General features: G+C 44.2%; 1 protein-coding gene across 3 annotated transcripts in view; it reads left to right on the top strand.

The window, feature by feature from the left end:
* LOC134572973 (retinal guanylyl cyclase 2-like) overlaps positions 1-22,811 on the top strand; it is a 155,175-nt gene extending 132,364 nt beyond the window's left edge. For 2 of the 3 annotated variants that reach the window (XM_063432318.1, XM_063432327.1), the window contains exon 20: positions 21,719-21,781. Coding sequence is in view for 1 of the 3 variants with exons in the window: in XM_063432335.1 (XP_063288405.1) it covers positions 21,719-21,800 (82 nt within the window). In the remaining 2 variants the exon portion in view is untranslated. Of the gene's footprint in view, positions 1-21,718 lie in introns of all 3 variants that reach the window. The other variant, XM_063432335.1, reaches the window with a different exon arrangement.
* The last annotated feature ends 231 nt before the right edge of the window (positions 22,812-23,042 follow it).

Genomic DNA, 23,042 nt, shown 5'->3' with positions numbered 1-23,042 from the left:
ATTCTGCTCTGTGTCAGTGTGTATCATGGTCTCTGAGGACAGGTGTCAATCCATATCTGCCAAGTGACCCTATGTAGGGGGAACAGTCTCTATTATGCTCTGTGTCAGTGTGTATCATGGTCTCTGAGGACAGGTGTCAATCCATATCTGCCAAGTGACCCTATGTAGGGGGAACAGTCTCTATTCTGCTCTGTGTCAGTGTGTATCATGGTCTCTGAGGACAGGTGTCAATCCATATCTGCCAAGTGACCCTATGTAGGGGGAACAGTCTCTATTCTGCTCTGTGTCAGTGTGTATCATGGTCTCTGAGGACAGGTGTCAATCCATATCTGCCAAGTGACCCTATGTAGGGGGAACAGTCTCTATTCTGCTCTGTGTCAGTGTGTATCAGGGATCCTTAGGACAGGTGTCAATCCATATCTGCTAAGTGACCCTATGTAGGGGGAACAGTCTCTATTCTGCTCTGTGTCAGTGTGTATCATGGTCTCTGAGTACAGGTGTCAATCAATATCTGCCAAGTGACCCTATGTAGGGGGAACAGTCTCTATTCTGCTCTGTGTCAGTGTGTATCAGGGATCCTTAGAACAGGTGTCAATCCATATCTGCCAAGTGACCCTATGTAGGGGGAACAGTCCCTATTCTGCTCTGTGTCAGTGTGTATCAGGGATCCTTAGGATAGGTGTCAATCCATATCTGCCAAGTGACCCTATGTAGGGGGAACAGTCCCTATTCTGCTCTGTACCAGTGTCTGGGGGAGTATCTGCAGTAATGCAGAGTGTCTGGAGTGAGTACCTGCAGTAACACAGGGTGTCTGGAGGGAGTATCTGCAGTAACACAGGGTGTCTGGAGGGAGTATCTGCTGTAATACAGAGTGTCTGGAGGGAGTATCTGCAGTAACACAGGGTGTCTGGAGGGGATATCTGCAGTAACACAGGGTGTCTGGAGGGAGTATCTGCAGTAACACAGAGTGCCTGGAGGGAGTATCTGCAGAAACACAGAGTGTCTGGAGGGAGTATCTGCAGTAACACAGAGTGTCTGGAGGGAGTATCTGCAGTAACACAGGGTGTCTGGAGGGAGTATCTGCAGTAACACAGAGTGTCTGGAGGGAGTATCTGCAGTAACACAGGGTGTCTGGGGGGAATATCTGCAGTAACACAAGGTGTCTGGAGGGAGTATCTGCAGTAACACAGAGTGTCTGGAGGGAGTATCTGCAGTAATACAGTGTCTGGAGGGAGTATCTGCAGTAACACAGAGTGTCTGGGGGGAGTATCTGCAGTAATACAGAGTGTCTCGGGGGAGTATCTCCTTGTAACATTTATATGCACTGACAAAAAATAAAAAAATAAAAAATAAATTGAAAAAATAAAATAAAATGGTTGCAGCTTTCGAATGAATCTAAAATGGATGCTGTCCAGTAGGTGGGAGGGTCTGCTTGGGAGGGTGTGCTGCTGATTGGCTGGAATGTGTCTGCTGACTGTGAGGTACAGGGTCAAAGTTTACTCAATGATAAAGAATAGGGGGCGGACCGAACATCGCATGTGTTCGCCCGCGGTGGCGAACGCGAACATGCTATGCTTTCTACTGCTAATACCTCTCCCTATACAACCAAGCATTTATGTTCACCTAAACATGCTTGAATGGGGTGCTGCTGCTTGTTTTCTCATATACATATATATTTAGGAGTCTAGCCAGCTCCTTGGGTTTTGCACCCCTCCCTGTCACAGGTGTCTCCCCTCAGGACCCTATTTAGCCTTGTACTGCAGAGAACTCGAGATGGAGGCTTGTCAGTAAAATCAAAAAATTCAAGAAACCACTGTGGTACTCCGCAGATGTGGCCAAAATAGTAAAAATCAAAAAAGTTAGCATTTAGTAACTATAAAAAACACAGAGTGAGGAAGACAGAATTAACTATAAGATTAGGCAGAAAGAGGCTAAGCAAGTTATAAGAGCTTCCAAATCACACACAGAAGAGAAAATAGCACAGTCAGCAAAAAAGGGAGACAAAACTTTTTTTAGATACATAAATGAGAAAAGAAAAGTAAAAGAAGGATTAGTTAGATTAAAAACAAAAGAAGGAAGGTTTGTAGAGGAGGATAAAGGTCTAGCTGACTGCCTCAATGAATATTTTTGATCAGTATTTACAGATGAAAATGAAGGAGAGGGACCTCACTTAAGAAAAAGGATAAATGAGTCATTTGTTACTCGTGAGTTTACAGAGGAAGAGGTTCTATTTCAACTGTCAAAAGTAAAGACAAATAAGTCAATGGGACCTGATGGAATACACCCAAAGCTATTAAAAGAGCTTAGTGGTGTACTAGCAAAACCATTAACAGATTTATTTAACCAATCATTGATAACAGGAGTAGTCCCAGAAGATTGGAAGTTAGCGAATGTTGTGCCCATTCACAAGAAAGGTAATAGGGAGGAGTCGGGCAACTATAGGCCAGTAAGCCTTACTTCAGTAGTGGGGAAAGTGATGGAAACCATGTTAAAGGATAGGATTGTTGAACATCTAAAAACACATGGATTTCAAGATCAGAGACAACATGGGTTTACTTCAGGGAGATCATGCCAAACTAATCTTATTGATTTTTTTGATTGGGTAACTACAATTATAGATCAGGGTGGTGCAGTAGACATTGCTTACCTAGATTTCAGTAAGGCTTTTGACACTGTTGCACATAGAAGGCTTATCAATAAACTGCAATATTTAAGTTTGGATTCCAATATTGTTGAATAAGGTAAGGCAGTGGCTGAGTGACAGGCACCAGAGGGTTGCAGTCAATGGAGTATATTCGAAGCTTGAGTTTGTCACCAGTGGGGTACCTCAGGGATCTGTACTTGGACCCATTCTCTTTAATATTTTTGTTAGTGATATTGCAAAAGGTCTTAATGGTAAGGTATGTATTTTTGCTGATGATACCAAGATATGTAACAGGGTTGATGTTCCAGGAGGGATAAGCCAAATGGCTAATGATTTAGGTAAACTAGAAAAATGGGCAGAGTTGTGGCAACTGACATTTAATGTGGATAAGTGCAAGATAATGCATCTTGGACGTAAAAACCCAAGGGAAGAGTACAGAATATTTGGTAGAGTCCTAACCTCAACATCTGAGGAAAGGGATTTAGGGGTGATTATTTCTGATGACTTAAAGGTAGGCAGACAATGTAATAGAACAGCAGGAAATGGTTGTATAGGGAGAGGTATTAGCAGTAGAAAGAGGGAAGTGCTCATGCCATTGTACAGAACACTGGTGCGACCTCACTTGGAGTATTGTACGCAGTACTGGAGAAGGATATTGATACTTTAGAGAGAGTTCAGAGAAGGGCTACTAAACTGGTTCATGGATTGCAGAATAAAACTTACCAGGAAAGGCTAAAGGATGTTAACATGTATAGCTTGGAGGAAAGACGAGACAGGGGGGATATGATCATAGGCGTGCGCACGGGGTGTGCCGGGTGTGCCTGGGCACACCCTAATCCCCGCGGCACGCCTATGCATTGAGACCGGCAGGGGAGATCTCAGGATCTCCCCTGTCGGCTCATGCAGAGCCGGCGCTATCCGAGCGCCGGCTCTGCTCTCAGCCTCCCCTCACCGGCTCACAGGCAGTGAGGGAGGCAGGAGAGGACCCGGCAGCTCCGCCGGGTTCCTCTCGCGAGATCTCGCATGAGTGAACTCTAGCCCTGCGGGGCTAGAGTTCACTCTCCTCTGGACCACCAGGGATGGCAGCAGCAGCAGGATCCCCCCTCCCAGGCATAAGGTAAGAAGGGAGGGGGGATAACTGATCTGCCTCCACCTCCACTGGACCACCAGGGACAAGGAACAAGAATCCCCCCTCCCCACATAAAGTAAGAAGGGAGGGGGGATATTTAGTAATGTACCCCCACCTCCACCCCCCACAATCACCCACACACATACACACATACACAGTACACACACACACACACACATACACAGCACACACACACACACATACACAGCACACACACACACATACACAGCACACACACACACATACACAGCACCCACACACACATACACAGCACCCACACACAGCACCCACACACAGCACCCACAGACATACACAGCACCCACAGACATACACAGCACCCACAGACATCCACAGCACCCACAGACATACACAGCACCCACACACAGCACCCACAGACATACACCGCACCCACAGACATACACAGCACCCACACACATACACATACACAGCACACCCACAGACATACACAGCGCGCCCACAGACATACACAGCACACCCACAGACATACACAGCACCCACACACAGCACCCACAGACATACACAGCACCCACAGACATACACAGCACCCACACACAGCACCCACAGACATACACAGCACCCACAGACATACACAGCACCCACACACATACACAGCACCCACACACATACACATACACAGCACACCCACAGACATACACAGCACACCCACAGACATACACAGCACAGCCACAGACATACACAGCACACCCACAGACATACACAGCACACCCACAGACATACACAGCACCCACAGACCTACACAGCACCCACAGACATACACAGCACCTACACACATACAGCACCCACAGACACACAGCACCCACACACATACAGCACCCACAGACACACAGCACCCACACACATACAGCACCTACACACATACAGCACCCACAGACACACAGCACCCACACACATACAGCACCTACACACATACAGCACCCACAGACACACAGCACCCACACACATACAGCACCCACACACATACAGCACCCACACACATACAGCACCCACACACACAGCACCCACACACACATACAGCACCCACACACACAGCACCCTCACAAACACAAACAGGACCCTAACAAACACACACACACACACACAAAACACTACCAGTACCCTCACACACAAACAGCACCCTGACACACAGTACATTTACAGCACCCTCACAAGTGCACACACACACACACACACACACAAACAGCACCCTGACACACAGTACATTCACAGCACCCTCACAAGCACGCACACACAAACACCCTCACCCACATAGTACACTACCAGCACACACACATCACACTAACAGCACCCTCACACAGCACACACACAGCTTTGTGTGTGTGTGTATATATGTGTATATATATATACATACATATACATATATATAGAAGGCTTGGCCTGTAATTGTGGGAGGCACTTAATTTCCCTATTTAAACCCAGTAAGCCCCTGCTTACCTGTCTTCGACGATCTCGGAAGTGCTTCAGTGTACTTCCGGTTTACAGATCCGTGACGTCAGTATTCCCGCCCGCCGGCAGCCCGGTTCAAACGCCCTGCGGCTGTATTCGTGAGTATTCCGCTTTTGCCTCACACGGACGGCATCAGAATCGTAAGTTTAGCCCTGTCGCTCACGGGCTCGGATTCAATCCGCTCCTGCATTTTTTCAGTCAGTGTAACACGTTCAGTTACACTTACACCTCGTAGTCTCGTTCAGCCACACCGGGTTGCCATACGTTTTCGTTCAGGGGGTACTATATCTTCATTCTGTTCCGTATTCTGGGTTTTGTTCACGTTTTAAGCTATGTCTTAATAGTTACGTTTTATATGAAAGGGGTTTAAGCGGTTTTAGTAGTGCCAGTATTCTTAACTTCTGTGTTTAAAGTAGTTATTTGGTCCCCTTAATGTCATAAATAGCTAAATAGTGTAAATAGGGGGTATGTTGTTCCATTGTGTTAAATGGCTGTTCCTGTCCTGTTTTTGTTGTAGTTCTTACTAGTACTGACACTTCTCGCAAGTGGCCCTTCGCGGGCGTACGTATTCGCAGCTTTGTTAAAGAGGTAGGCCTCGGTGTCACCCAGTTCTTGTGTGTATGTTGTAGTTAAATAGTACATTTCATAAATAGGTCACGTTTCTTTTCCTTTAGTTCCATTGGTTCCTGGCGGGGGGGGGGGGTTCGAGGACTAGTTGTAGTTCTCCCGCCAACTTAGGTATGTTCCCGTGGGCTCTTTGCCTACAAGGTTAGAGGTCCCGCAAGGCATAGGTCAGCCCTTACGTTCGGAGGTTCAGGCCAATCGTCCCAACGCATAGCTATAGCCTTGCTTCAAAATTAGTTAGGGCCTCACCAGTCACGGCCAATCGTATTGCTTCTTTTTCATGTCACCGAGAGGCCAACTCCCCGCCACCCACCTCAGTGGCACCAAGGCCCCACGCGCCAAATCATAGTTAGTGCCTCTCATAGCCACTTGGCAAGTAGTTAGGGCCTCATCTGCCACCAACGAAAGCTAAGCTAATACAATTTCGCCTATGGGCACTAGCCTAGTAAGTGGGGTCCCTCCAGCTTTTTATTTTTCAGTCATACACGTTTGAGGACCTATCAGTAGTGATGAGGACCAGGGACCCTAGGTTGAATAGGAAACTTAACATCCCTGAGTTTGTCTTGGCATTTGGCCTATACAGAGACGTTATCTGTACTGCTTTTCCCCTCCGCAGAGAGGAGCTAGATTTGTACCTTCACAAGGTGATAGAGCTGGCTTATAAGTACGGGGGCTTTGCCTTTTACGACTATCACAAGTCGTTCTCCGCTAGGTCAGCCGCTTCGTTGTCCCAGTATAATACAGTCACGGACTGGGGTCAGTTAGATACAGAATTGTTTCTTATGCATTTTGCAGGTCTCAAAACCCCTTCCTGTGCCATTTGCTCGTCTGCAGCTCACTCCATTAATTTCTGTCCTGAGAATGTAGCTATCCCCTCTACCAGCAACGCCAACTCCGATTTTCAGTCAACTTCCAACCAGAAGGAGATTAGAGATAAATTAGGCAGGCCAATAGTGTTCTTGGGAAAAGCTCAGGTCTGCAATAATTTTAATGCTGGGGGTTGTAGTTACAGTGCTTGTAGGCTGCTGCATGTGTGCTCGCTTTGTTTCAGGGCACATGCCAAGACGATGTGCCCTAACAAATTGTACCCTAAAAAGGCTTCTACTCCAATAAACATACCGAGTTTGCAACGTTACCTGGCTAATCATCCTTCTTTACATCTGGTGGAATTTCTCACGTCGGGGTTCACTCACGGGTTTCACACAGGCTTTGTCTCTCTCCCCTCAGGCATCCTGGAGTGCCCCAACCTTCAGTCAGCTCTCACAGACCCCGATACCCTACAAGTACTCTTACAGAAAGAAGTGGATAACGGCTTCATGATAGGCCCTTTCACTACTCCTCCTTTCTCCTCATGGAGAACTAACCCTCTAGGTATCGCCACTGGGAAGTTTAACGACAAAAAGAGACTTATTATTGATTTTTCTGCACCACACGCCTCTCCCACACCTAGCCTGAATGCACTAATCCCGTCAGAAGATTTTTCTCTTCAGTACGCTAGAATCGATGATGCCATTCAGGCGATTATTAACTCTGGGAAGGCAGCCTGGTTAAGTAAGTCAGATATTACCAACGCCTTTAAGTTACTTCCCATCCATCAATCACTCTGGCATCTGCACGGAGTTAAGTGGCTAGACAACTACTATTTCGCTACCAGGCTTACTTTCGGCTCCAAAAGTAGCCCCAAGTTATTCGACCTGTTCGCCGAAACCTTGACATGGCTTCTCCTTAACTTCTGCAGATGCCCAGTTGTTATACATTATTTAGATGACTTCCTCGCCATAGAACCTCACCACTGCACTCCACGCAGCCTTCATCTCTTGCTCACGCTCTTCAAAGATTTAGGTGTCCCCGTAGCCCAGGACAAAACTGAAGGTCCCAAAACCGAAATTACTTTTCTGGGGATTACACTCAATTCTGTCACCATGCACGCCAGCCTGCCCCAGGAGAAAGTAGACCGTATTCTATCTTACATTAGCACCTGCATGTCACTAGGCACTTGCACCAGGAAACAGCTACAGTCACTTTTAGGCTCACTTAATTTTGCTATGAGAATAATTCCACAGGGTAGGTCTTTCATTTCCAGGATCCTTTCACTTTTGCACGGTCTCCCTGACGATGACTCCACTACAACCCTAGACGAGTCAGCTACAGCTGACCTGAGAATGTGGCAGCTGTTCCTTTCCTCGTGGAATGGCAGGTCGCTGTTTGTTCCCCCCGTTTCCGACGATTCCCCAGTACTCTGGACTGACGCTTCAGGTGCCTTAGGATATGCGGCCATTTTTGGAGACGAGTGGCTATACGACTCCTGGCTGGTCGAAACCACGTCACTCGAGAGATTCAGTACCACCTCCTCTCTTTTTGAGATCTACCCTATCGTAGCAGCAGCTTACACGTGGGGGGTAGAGTGGAGGGGGCAGTCAGTCAGGTGTTTTTGTGACAACTTAGCTACCTGTAACATCATCAACAAGGGCCGCTCTCAGTCCCTCACGATCATGAACCTAGTCAGGAGACTCACTTGGCTAGCAGCTAATCTCCAGTTCTGCATATCCTGTGTTCACGTCCCAGGTATATAAAATACTGCCGCTGATGCTCTGTCACGCTTCAATTTGCAGGAGTTCTTCAGACTACATCCTACAGCTTCCCAGCAACCCAGGGTACCTCCAAAATTCGAAGACCTGGTAATGCATTAAGCTCTCTCCTACATCTGAGCGGCACGCTTGCTCAGGCGGGTTTATCCCTCAACACGAGGAAAGCCTATTACAGAGCATATGAACTGTTTATGTGTTTCATTCGTAATTACTGTGTAATAAATGTTTTTTCTGTTGAAACCATGGTTGCTTTCACAACTTTTTGCCACTTTTCTCTTAATCTATCTTACAACACAATCAAACTCTACTTAACGGGAATCCAACACTACATGTTAACCTCCTTTCCCAACAAGTCTCCTTTCCTATCTTCCTACCCTCTTAAAAGTGTCCTCAAAGGCATTCATAACTTGTCAGTACACATACCCACTAAACGCCTTCCCATAGATAGTAAGCTGTTTAAGAACTTGTCCGATATACTCGACACGTCCCCTTTCGAACATATCACAAACCTCGTTGTCAAATCAGCGGCTTATCTAGCCTTTTACGGTTTCTTGAGACCCAAAGAGTTCACCGTAGAGAGAGCCTCTGATTTCAGCTCGTGCCTCCAAAAGAAACACTTAGTTAAAAATCTAGATCACTACACTCTGTCCGTTACCCGCACCAAAACAAGCCAATCAGGCCCACCAGTGGAAATTAACTTTTATCCCACTTCAACCAAATGGTGTCCCGTTCGTGTATTGGATAAGCTAGTAGCAGCCCAAGCTAATTCCGCTCCCGATAGCCCACTTCTAGTTATTCTAGGGAAACCCCTGACCACAAAAATTTTCATGCTTTACATACGCACCCTTTTACTCCGTTTGGGACAAAACCCACGGTCATTCTCGGGCCATTCTTTTCGCATTGGAGCAGCCACAGCTGCCTCAGGTAATCATGTACCGACACACATAATTAAAAACATGGGGAGGTGGAAGTCATCCGCATACAACAGATACATTCCCAATCCAGAGAAAGAGATAAGGATGGCTTTCTGTGATATGACTAAATGATGTACCGCTTAATAAACGCATTTTGTTTTAAATGGTTATTATTTTTGCCCTCTTTTACAGGCCTAACCTTACGTCAGTTTCGGCACACCTCAACTGACTTGCTATTAAGGAACTACTTATTTTAAACCCTGTTCTCCTTACGTCCTCGGAATGTGCCGTACACAAATAGAAGGCTTGGCCTGTAATTGTGGGAGGCACTTAATTTCCCTATTTAAACCCAGTAAGCCCCTGCTTACCTGTCTTCGACGATCTCGGAAGTGCCCCTCCCACCGCACCCTCAATTTTATCATTTTCCTAGGTGGGCCCTCTTTTACAGGCCTAACCTTACGTCAGTTTCGGCACACCTCAACTGACTTGCTATTAAGGAACTACTTATTTTAAACCCTGTTCTCCTTACGTCCTCGGAATGTGCCGTACACAAATATATATATATATATATATATATATATATATATATATAAGAAAATTGAAAATCCCCCGCACTCACGCTTAGTTGTGTGTCCAATTTGCCGGGTGCCTGGCATGAACTCCCATAGAAAGATATTTGCCAAAAAACTGCCGCTCACCGGTCTTGTAAAAGTCCAAAATTTATTTAGAAATAATTAAAAAAGAGACCAACGTTTCAGTCCCCGTTCGGGACTTTCCTCAGGGTAACAAAACAATAATAAATACATATGCAGCAAACAGACAATATATAGGTAAATATAATTGGTAAAACTCACCCAGGTGTAGTGAAAACGGATCCGCCGTGTGCAGTGGCCCTTCCGGGTATGCGCGCGCACACCCGCTGGGACTCCGCCCCCTTTACGTGCACGTGATGCGTGCTAGGCGTGTGATGTGTATACAGTTGCTAAGCAACATGATGTGTGTGCAACCGGCTGGCTGGATAAGGACAAAATGAACAATATGACATGCCGGGATAATAAAAAGATACGAAAACGTATCGGTTTTGTGCCCAAGATCTACAATCTAAATGATCTTGTGGTGCAGAATCTTAAACATAAGTGATTATAAAATATATACTTAATGAAAACAGTGTATGTTCCGATTCATTACAGAACTGGACAATAGATGTACATGTGTTAAATAACCATGAAGATGTAGCATTTTTACTAATACCCACAGTGCAGTGTAAATAGTGTATGTACCTAGAAATGTAAGACATACTTACATACATGGTCAGTGAACATCTAAGTGTAAAAATGCCCATGAACACTTAGACCGATGTAATAAACACCTGGTGCAATGTAAAATGCCCAACCACCACTTCTACTTAAACAGGCATGTGTACTAAATATTAAATCTGAAAAAAGAACATATATTAATGCCTTATAATCCGATTATCTGTATCTAATATAGACAAATACCCGAGTACTGTATAAATCAAGATATATAACAAAATTAACTATGAAAAATACACTATAAAAATTAATACAAGTTACAGGAGTTAAATAAATGCATAATATGGGATACTCTCATTTAACCCTTTCGGAGCCATAGTTCCCAACTGATAAATCCAAAACGCTTCTTTTTGGAGCAGCATACGACCCCTGTCACCACCCCTTCTTGGGCAAGGTACATGGTCTATACCCACAAATTTAAGTGAGGATAATGGATGTGCTTTCTCCAGAAAATGTTTGGCCACCGGTTTGTCAGATTGGCCATCTCGATAGGCCAGCCTGATACTTGACCGGTGGCCACGTATACGTTCACAGATGGGGGTTTCCGTCTTGCCCACATAATAAAGCCCACAGGGGCACATAAGCTTGTAAATGACATACGGTGTCTTGCAAGTGATAGTATGTCTGATGTCATATATTTTATTAGTGTGAGGATGGCAAAACTTCTTAGATGGGATCATGTGCCCACACGTGACACATCCCAGGCAACGTACACAGCCGCGTATGTTGGACTTCAATGTCTTGGTATAACTGTCCACAGGGTCTGTATGTATCAGAATGTCACGTAAATTGCGGTTTCTTCTGTAGCAGATCATTGGCGGTTCCTTGAAAATCTTGGGCAGGGAATCGTCAGTGGATACCATCTTCCAATTGTCCTTGATGAGTGCTGTTACCTTGTCTGCAGTATTATGGAAGGTCAATGGAAACACCATACGTTGTGAAGAGTGCGCCTTATCCTTTCTTGGGGCTAGCCTGGCCTGGATGAGTGCTTCTCGCAGCACCCTATCTTCATAGCCTCTGTTCACAAATTTCTGGGTCATTGATCTCAATTGTATCTCCGCTGTTTCTGCGTTTGAGTTATTCCGTATCACCCTCTGATATTGTGCCTTCGGTATCGATTTTTTCAATGCCCATGGGTGTGCACTCTGGGCATGCAGGAGAGTGTTTCTGTCGGTTGGTTTCGAAAACAGGGTGTACTCAATACCATTTATTCCATAAGATAGTTCTAAATCCAAATATTGGACTGAATGTTCACTGATGTTAGAAGTGAACCTGATCGGTGTGGGTAGCTGATTCAGTGTGTCCACCATATTCTGGGCTTGTTCGGGTGTGTCCTTCCAGATAATGAGGAGATCATCAATGTAGCGGTAGTACCCCATTATTGATCTAGCATATGGGGTCAGTATGTATTGTGTTTCATACATATACATGTATGCATTGGCATATCTTGGTGCTACTGCCGAGCCCATGGAGGTTCCTGCTGTTTGTAGGTACCATTGATCTTCAAATCTGAAATGGTTGTGATTCAAGATAAACAATAATAACTCCAGTGCCGCTTCTATGGGGGGGCCTTGATAGTATGGTGTATTGCATAATACTTGCCGCATCGCTTCTACCCCTTCTATATGTGGAATAACTGTATATAGATTGGATACATCCATAGTGATAAAAATCGGCTTCGTGTCTCCAAACTCCAATGCTTTAAGATGATGTAGTAGAGACTGCGTGTCTTTGACACAAGTATACAGAGCTTCGACTGGTTTTTTGAAGATGAAATCTAGCCACTGTGCAATGGGTTCAAGGATACCATCGATGGCTGAGACGATGGGTCTCCCAGGTGGTCTCTGTGCGTTTTTATGTATGTGCAAAAGGTCTTAATGGTAAGGTATGTATTTTTGCTGATGATACCAAGATATGTAACAGGGTTGATGTTCCAGGAGGGATAAGCCAAATGGCTAATGATTTAGGTAAACTAGAAAAATGGGCAGAGTTGTGGCAACTGACATTTAATGTGGATAAGTGCAAGATAATGCATCTTGGACGTAAAAACCCAAGGGAAGAGTACAGAATATTTGGTAGAGTCCTAACCTCAACATCTGAGGAAAGGGATTTAGGGGTGATTATTTCTGATGACTTAAAGGTAGGCAGACAATGTAATAGAACAGCAGGAAATGCTAGCAGAATGCTTGGTTGTATAGGGAGAGGTATTAGCAGTAGAAAGAGGGAAGTGCTCATGCCATTGTACAGAACACTGGTGCGACCTCACTTGGAGTATTGTACGCAGTACTGGAGAAGGATATTGATACTTTAGAGAGAGTTCAGAGAAGGGCTACTAAACTGGTTCATGGATTGCAGAATAAAACTTACCAGGAAAGGCTAAAGGATGTTAACATGTATAGCTTGGAGGAAAGACGAGACAGGGGGGATATGATCATAGGCGTGCGCACGGGGTGTGCCGGGTGTGCCTGGGCACACCCTAATCCCCGCGGCACGCCTATGCATTGAGACCGGCAGGGGAGATCTCAGGATCTCCCCTGTCGGCTCATGCAGAGCCGGCGCTATCCGAGCGCCGGCTCTGCTCTCAGCCTCCCCTCACCGGCTCACAGGCAGTGAGGGAGGCAGGAGAGGACCCGGGGAGCTATTGCCAGCAGCTCCGCCGGGTTCCTCTCGCGAGATCTCGCATGAGTGAACTCTAGCCCTGCGGGGCTAGAGTTCACTCTCCTCTGGACCACCAGGGATGGCAGCAGCAGCAGGATCCCCCCTCCCAGGCATAAGGTAAGAAGGGAGGGGGGATAACTGATCTGCCTCCACCTCCACTGGACCACCAGGGACAAGGAACAAGAATCCCCCCTCCCCACATAAAGTAAGAAGGGAGGGGGGATATTTAGTAATGTACCCCCACCTCCACCCCCCACAATCACCCACACACATACACACATACACAGTACACACACACACACACATACACAGCACACACACACACACATATACAGCACACACACACACATACACAGCACACACACACACATACACAGCACCCACACACACATACACAGCACCCACACACAGCACCCACACACAGCACCCACAGACATACACAGCACCCACAGACATACACAGCACCCACAGACATCCACAGCACCCACAGACATACACAGCACCCACACACAGCACCCACAGACATACACCGCACCCACAGACATACACAGCACCCACACACATACACATACACAGCACACCCACAGACATACACAGCGCGCCCACAGACATACACAGCACACCCACAGACATACACAGCACCCACACACAGCACCCACAGACATACACAGCACCCACAGACATACACAGCACCCACACACAGCACCCACAGACATACACAGCACCCACAGACATACACAGCACCCACACACATACACAGCACCCACACACATACACATACACAGCACACCCACAGACATACACAGCACACCCACAGACATACACAGCACAGCCACAGACATACACAGCACACCCACAGACATACACAGCACACCCACAGACATACACAGCACCCACAGACCTACACAGCACCCACAGACATACACAGCACCTACACACATACAGCACCCACAGACACACAGCACCCACACACATACAGCACCCACAGACACACAGCACCCACACACATACAGCACCTACACACATACAGCACCCACAGACACACAGCACCCACACACATACAGCACCTACACACATACAGCACCCACAGACACACAGCACCCACACACATACAGCACCCACACACATACAGCACCCACACACATACAGCACCCACACACACAGCACCCACACACACATACAGCACCCACACACACAGCACCCTCACAAACACAAACAGGACCCTAACAAACACACACACACACACACACAAAACACTACCAGTACCCTCACACACAAACAGCACCCTGACACACAGTACATTTACAGCACCCTCACAAGTGCACACACACACACACACACACACAAACAGCACCCTGACACACAGTACATTCACAGCACCCTCACAAGCACGCACACACAAACACCCTCACCCACATAGTACACTACCAGCACACACACATCACACTAACAGCACCCTCACACAGCACACACACAGCTTTGTGTGTGTGTGTATATATGTGTATATATATATACATACATATACATATATATATATATATATATATATATATATATATATATATATATATATATATATATATATATAGAACAATCCCAAAAATAAAGGCTTGCACTCACGGTCTGTTGTTAGTATTAAAACACTTCTTCTTTATTCCATATTGTTAAAACATAGTTGCTGTCATTTTATCGACGTTTCAGCCGCATCAGTGGCTTTCATCAGGATCAACTCAGCTCAAAGAAGGAGGAGCTACAGTCTGCTGGTTTTGAACTACATATTTTATCATTTCTTTATTTGTTTATTTTGTGTAAAACCTAAGAAACTATTTGACATGTTCCTCAAACCATTCCTGCATTATCCTGCTGAAAGAGACCACTGCCTTAAGGGAATATCATTGCCAAGAGGTGTAGGTGGTACAAGTCAAAGTAACATCCTCATGAATGCCAGAACCCAAGGTCCAAGAAGCAGAACAGTGCCCAGATCATAACAGTGTCTTTGCCGGCCTACCTTCTTCCAATGGTGTATCCTGCTGCCATCTCAAATTGTGACTTGTCAGACCAATTATGCCCCCCACTGAAGACACTTTCAGCAGTGGACAGAATTCATCATAATCACTCTGTCAGGTCTGCGTCTACGCAGCCCCATACACAGCAAACTGCAATGTGTGTTCTGACACCTTTCTATCATGGCCAGCATAATGTTTTTAAGCAATTTTAGCTACAGTAGCTCTTCTGTGTTATCGGACCAGTTGGGATAGCCTTCATTCCCCACATGTATCAATGAGCGAAGTGGGTGCCCATGACCCTGATGCTGGTTCACCGGTTGTTCTTCCTTGCACTACTTTTGGTAGGTACTAATCACTGCATACAAGGAACACCCCACAAGACTTGCCATTTTAGAGATGGTCTGATCTAGCCATCACTATTTGGCCCTTGTCAGTTACTCATGAACTTTTAACTTGCCTATTTTTACAGTTTCCGACACATGAAGAACAATCAAGAATTAACTGTATACTTGCTGCCTAATATGTCCCACCCCTTGACGGGGGACATTGTAATAATATAATCAATTTTATTCCCTTCACCCGTCAGTGGATTTAATGTTGTGGCTGATTAACCAAGACAAGCAATTAATTCTGACAAAACATACTGGATCAGAATGTCTGACATACAGAAACAGTTAGTGGGGAGAGATTTGCCCAACAGAGCTTATCGGCATAGAGAATGAGTCAGCATTAGATAAGATTTAGCAATATGAAACAGAAAGAGTCAGGATTGTATTATATACATGTAACATATTGTAGGTCAATATAGCCAAATTGGAATATTCTCCATGTCACCTAAGCTTTTAGTTCAGCTAATTTGACCTTATATTCACTTTAAATTCCCACTTTAGTGCATAGTCTGATAGAGATTAGAAACATAGAGAAAGAGAGAAATACAGAGAAAAGACAGAGATTGAATTTTTTTCCGGAGACCCATACTAACAAATTTAACAATTAACTTTTATATTGTGCATAACTTTATGTTCCAGAATTAATTAAACTAATATTACAGACATGAACACGTAAAGTATTCCGACTATCCTTTTCTTTTGAAGCAGAAAGCTTCCTGATCCTGATTTGTCTATTCAGCACTTCAGGAAAGATATCCCATGACATTTTAATCTGATTATCTGAATCTCTGCCTGGTAATTGACTATTCAGCATGCCTGGTAATAGACTATTCAGAATGCTGTGTCCTCTAAGCGTCTCATCTCACTGTAACAAAGTCAACGCAGTGCTCTGATATCAATGGTGAAACGCATTGGTTGCAGACAACCAATCACAAAGGTGTTGAGCGATAACCTTTAAGACACAGAACTATATTTGCCTTAACTTCATTTCATTTTTTTTTTAATTCTTCATTTAGTCATGAATGTGTATGCAAACACGTTATTATCACAGAACACCAATGGTAAAAGTGTCAGTAAACTGCATACAGAATGTGCAAGAGAGACATTTCACGGCCATGAACAGGATTTTTTAAGTTTTTCTGAAAATAAAAGAATGTCAAGCCCAATAACACAGAAAAAATAACAAATAAATAAAAGGGGTTAAGAGAAAAGAGAGGCTCCACTGTGTAAAACAATTGAGTTTCATTTTATTACTGGTGGTGTATTTAGACTTCAGCGATTTTAGTCGCATATTTTTCTTACTGGCCGTACAATTCCTGGATTGAGACCGTCATATATTCATGCATTTATTGTACATTTTTTACACAGCAGTTCACATTATTACCTGGTTAGAGTCCTTATTTCTTGTTTTCATTCAAGGCATTAAGTTATTTTGACAGTATTACACTATAGAAGCCTTGTGATCTATTTTTTACGCAGTACTGGAGACCATATCTTCAGAAGGATATTGATACCTTAGAGAGAGTTCAAAGAAGGGCTACTAAACTGGTTCATGGATTGCAGGATAAAACTTACCAGGAAAGGTTAAAGGATCTTAACATGTATAGCTTGGAGGAAAGACGAGACAGGGGGGATATGATAGAAACATTTAAATACATAAAGGGAATCAACACAGTAAAGGAGGAGACTATATTTAAAAGAAGAAAAACTACCACAACAAGAGGACATAGTCTTAAATTAGAGGGACAAAGGTTTAAAAATAATATCAGGAAGTATTACTTTAATGAGAGGGTAGTGGATGCATGGAATAGCCTTCCAGCTGAAGTGGTAAGAGGTTAACACAGTGAGGGAGTTTAAGCATTCGTGGGATAGGCATGAGGCTATCCTAACTATAAGATAAGGCCAGGGACTAATGAAAGTATTTAGAAAATTGGGCAGACTAGATGGGCCGAATGGTTCTTATCTGCAGTCACATTTTATGTTTCTATGTTTCTGTCTACACTTCTACCAAAACTAATACAAAGTCATGCAAAGAACTTATAAAGCCTAACACTAGCTGCTCTGCCTTTAGTTGGATTAGTTGTGATGCATTTTAGTATTGTGTTGCACTTGCAAGTTATATATGTTTCTTTTTGATAACGTTGGTAAAGAATGTTGCGATATCGGCTATATGTTATGTTACAATTTTTTACATAAGTCTTAAAGGGTTTCTCCAAGCATTGTACAGCCACTACTGACTGCTTGAGTACCTTCGGGACATTTCCTGGTAATCTGGCAAGCCACTTTGTAATGGTTTGCCCTCATACCTTGGTCCCTATTGGGCACCAAGTGTCCTCCAGGTTTGTTGTTGTGCATCCAGCTTCTGAAGGGCTGCAGAAACCAGATGCTAATCCTAGAGGCGATTCATTGGCTAAGAGCGTCAACTGGCCACTCTCAACCAATTAATCTGCAAAGAAATATGCAAATAATTGACACTAGGCAGCCTGGAACTCTTGATGGTGCTGGAGTTGGAGTATCACTTCCCTGAACAAACTTTCTCTGCATACAGAGTGTGCACATACAGATTCCAAGCACCATGACCACTTCATTGACTGAAGTGGTCGTGGTGCTTGGGGTAACCTTTTAAGCTTTGTTTTGAATATGAAGCAAGTACTTCAATTCACAAGGGGATTATCCACTGAATTGCATGTTTATTCTAAAATACTTCATATGAGAAATCAACAATCTCTTCCTTTTTACTTGAAAATCGTCCCCTTCAGTCTTGGACAACCAGCAGCATAACATAATATTACATCTGTAACAGATTGAGTCTGTCTGGTGGTCTTGATCATTGTCATCATTGCTGGAAACAACAACATGATTGTGCTTGTAGAGTCGCTAAAACCCCTTACTGCACATTCCCCTAGCTGGTGTGCGTGGGCTGGAGCTATAGCTGGTGTATTAGCCATCCTGATGGTATCTCTCTGATGTGACCGTTGTGTAAGTGCTAATTTTCTGGAGGGACTCTGATTATTCAGGGTACTCTAGCTTTCCTTTTGCTTGGTACTGCTACTCTAAGATGCCCTCGGTTGAGTCACAAAATATGATTGGGTCTAAAATTTGTATACCCAGCCTTATCATGGTCTGTATCACCATTTTGCACCAATTTTTCACTTATGCACTATCTCGGCTAGCTCTTAAGATTTTAACTATTCTGTCCAAAGTGCACTCAGCCAATCTTCATCATCGATGTTGTGCACCATCAATATTCATAATGTGAAAAAGGTAATTCTGCATTGCTACTGCAGCTTAGGAGAGAAAGGGTGGTGCCAGGGTAAGCCATGCTTTTGTTCAAACCACTGGCACAAAAACATGGCTTTTTTGCAGCATAGGTTTATGGTGCTCACAGTGGTTCTTTAATTGTCCTACATTTTGTTTGAATCATCCATATGACTAATATTCAATCTTTCCTCATTTATAAACCTTCAAAGTATCTAAACTAATTGTTACAACCATTGTGAGGTTAAAGGGACACTCCAGGCACCCAGACCACTTCTGCCCATTGGAGTGGTCTGGGTGCCAAATCCCACTAACCTTAACCCTGCAAGTGTTATTATTGCAGTTTTCATAAACTGCAATAATTACCTTGCAGGGTTAAGTCCTCCACTAGTGGCTGTCTATCAGACAGCCACTAGAAGGACTTCCGTGTTCTTAGAACACGAAAAGTGAGTTATACAAAGCTGGACGTCCTATGTGAGGACCTCCAGCATCGCCAAAATCCCAATAGGAAAGCATTGTATAATGCGTTCCTATGGGAGGTCTCCCCTGCGGACTCAGGAGAGTAGGCGCAGAGTAGGCGGACAGTAGGCGAAGCCTCACCCAGCGCCGAGGGAAATCGGCACTGGAGTCCGGTAAGTCACTGAAGGGGTTTTAACCCCTTCAGCAACTTGGGATGGGGGTGGGAGGAAGAGGGGCACTACAGGATCCTGCAGTGCCAGGAAAACGAATATGCCATTAAGTTTGGGTTTATAAACAACCCAAAATTCACTGCCCATTACTGCTCTCAAAGTTACTGCTTGAGTTATGACCAGGGGCGTATTAGCCGCAAGGCAAACAAGGCATTTGCCTTGGGCGGCATTTTCCAGGGGCGGCAAAAAAAGCCGCCCCCAAATGCCCAAGGCAAATGTCTTGTTAGCCTTGCGGCTAACAGACATGCCGGCGGGCTGCTGGGCTGGGTGGGCGGCATTGGCAGGCGGCGCGCGAGGGAGCACTTCCTCTGAGCTGTCTGCTCAGCTCCCTCGCGCGCCGCAGAGTGAGGCTGGGAGCCGGAATATGACGTCATATTCCGGCTCTGCCTCCCAGCCCACCCAGCCCAGCAGCCACTGGACCACCAGGGAGGAAGAGCCCCCCCCCCCCAACCCACCCCCAGCATTCCCAAAGGTAAGGAGGCTGGGGGGGGGGGGGTGTTTAAATAAATTTAAAAAAAATTGTTAATGTGTGTGTGTTAGTGTGTTAGTGTGTGTGTCTGTTAGTGTGTGTGTGTTAGTGTGTGTGTGTTAGTGTGTGTGTTAATTAGTGTGTGTGTGTTAGTGTGTGTGTGTGTGTGTGTGTCTGTTAGTGTGTGTGTGTGTGTGTGTGTGTGTGTCTGTTAGTGTGTGTGTGTCTGTTAGTGTGTGTGTGTGTCTGTTAGTGTGTGTGTCTGTTAGTGTGTGTCTGTTAGTGTGTGTGTCTGTTAGTGTGTTTGCCTGTGAGTGTGTGTGTCTGACTGTGAGTGTGTGTGTATGTTAGTGAGTGTGTGTGTCTGCTAGTTTGTGTCTGCTAGTGAGTGAGTCTGCTAGTGAGTGAGTGTGTGTCTGTTAGTGTGTGTCTGTTAGAGTGTGTTTGTCTGTTACTGAGTGTGAGTGTGTCTGTTAGTGTGTGTGTATCTGTTAGTGTGTGGCTGTTAGTGTGTGTCTGTTAGTGTGTGTGTATGTTAGTGTGTGTATGTTAGTGTGTGTCTGTTAGTGTGTGTGTCTGTTAGTGTGTGTGTCTGTTAGTGTGTTTGCCTGTGAGTGTGTGTGTCTGACTGTGAGTGTGTGTGTGTGTATGTTAGTGAGTGTGTGTGTGTCTGCTAGTTTGTGTCTGCTAGTGAGCGAGTGTGTGTCTGTTAGTGAGGGTGTTTGTCTGTTACTGAGTGTGAGTGTGTCTGTTAGTGTGTGTGTGTTTCTGTTAGCGAGTGTGTGTTTCTGTTAGCTAGTGTATGCGTATCTGTCAGTGAATGTGTGTGTATTTAGAATGCGGTGTGGGGGGAAAGGTTGGGTGGGGGTGGCACGGGGGGTGGGGGGGCGGCAGGGGCGCCTGAGTTTTGTCCTGCCTAGGGCAGCACAAAACCAGGATACACCACTGGCTATGACTGACTTGTCAGTCAAAATTATGACTACTGAATAATCTGCTGTAAAATCTGCAGGAGAATTAGCAATGCTAACAGCGATGCTGTACGTGTTGGAAGAAATAGACAATCAGTGTAAATTTCACTTTATTAATGCAGCCGAGGAGGTGGTGTGCAGGCATCGCAAAAAGCCAGTTTTACGTCAACTGCTCTTAAATGCTTTAAAATTAAATTGGGTCATGGTGCAAGAACACTCCAGGGAACATAACTGCTAACAGGTATAGGCAACCCGCTGCACTCCAGATGCTGTGGACTTCATCTACCGTAAAGCTCTTACAACCATAATGCTGGCAAAGCATCAGTGAAAATATAGTCCACAACATCTGGAGAGCCAAAGGTGGCCTAACCCTTCTGTAATTATGTTATTTACAGTGTCCCGTTAAGAAGCATTTTTCCTGTAGACATTTTTCCGAGTCTTTAAGGTGCCTTGCCCTGTAGGGAAGAACATTTTAAACAAAATATTTTTCTAGATTTTATTTGTGCTCATCTATGGCAAAAAAGAAAGAAGGAAAAAAAATTCAATGCAGTAATTTCTGATTAATTTGTTTTTCTTCTTTACAGGGAAGACTGGTTTGAAGTCATAAACAAAGAAATCAAGTCAATATTTTGGAAAACAAGAAAGAGTGTAATCACAAAATACTGAGACTGTGATAGTCTTGGACTGGCTGATCAGCTGTAGAGCAGAAACCCTTGTGGAAGGTTTCCTGGTGGTTTAATTGGTTGGACGAGTCAGCTCACAGAGACATTGACTATAGAATCACAGAGAATTAAATGATGTGAGTAGACAAAGCATATGGAGGCTGAAGGTTAAACCTAGCTACAAAACAAGCAACTGCTCTAGAAAATCTAGCCACGGACAATAAAAACTTGGAATCTACGGCATTCGTTTTGTTGACATGATGATCATTGCAAGATGCCACGTTGATGAAATGGATATCGGAGTGAGAACCAACGAAATAAGGAAACCATACTTTAGAAAAAGCCATGTTATTCTGGCTTAACTCAGAATAATTGTATCATATTTAATCTAAAAGACCTTATATTATGCCCAAACTAATTTGTAATTGTATTTTTTGAAAACAGAGAAATACAAGATTAGAGGTCTTAATGAAAAGGATAGTTTGAAGGTATATTGGTATTTGGTTACGTTCGATTTTATGCTCATATGGTCCAGAAGCAAAAGTCCTATATCTACACTGAACATCATTCACTTCCATCCTGAGTTTTATGGCCATTCTGCAGACCGTAGTATCAATGAGAGAGTAACAATATGTATCAACGGAGGATTGATATAGAGTGACAAGTAAGTAAAGGGCAGAAACAAAACAGAATAGGCATGGACAAAGCAAAATGGTCAATAAAAAAACAGGTATGAGCAAGAAGCAGAAAGATAACAAAACCCTTAATTAGAAAATTAGAGCATGTCTAAAATTATATATGTTACAAACAAATGGATCAGTTAATGGTCAACATGACTGGAAGGCAGTGCATTTAGAGATGGGAATAGAACATATAATGCATAGAGTTAGAATTTGGGATAGAATATGAAATACAGATATCTTTCTGAACTTTCTGAACCATCTTTGCCTCTTGTTTCATAAATAGAGGTGTAATCCTACAATGTCTTACGGTACTCGGTCACTGAACCCAGCTAATTGATTCAGACATTAACTATATCATTAAAAAAAAAAATATCGGTCTTTGAATTCCAAGACATAGTTTTTGCAATGATCGGATCTTTCAGATAACTCACATGGATAATTAAAAAGAAACAAAATATAGAGTATGGATCTTAGTGTAAAGAAGTAATGAAGATATATAGTGACATCTAGTGGATAAAGCTGTGAATAAAATCAAGCCTTCTTTTCATTCAACTGAGCCTTCG

Source organism: Pelobates fuscus, chromosome 1 (assembly GCF_036172605.1).
Source record: "Pelobates fuscus isolate aPelFus1 chromosome 1, aPelFus1.pri, whole genome shotgun sequence".
NCBI lineage: Eukaryota > Metazoa > Chordata > Amphibia > Anura > Pelobatidae > Pelobates > Pelobates fuscus.
Note: the sequence above shows the minus strand (reverse complement) of the source record. Positions and strands in the feature narration are given on the sequence as shown.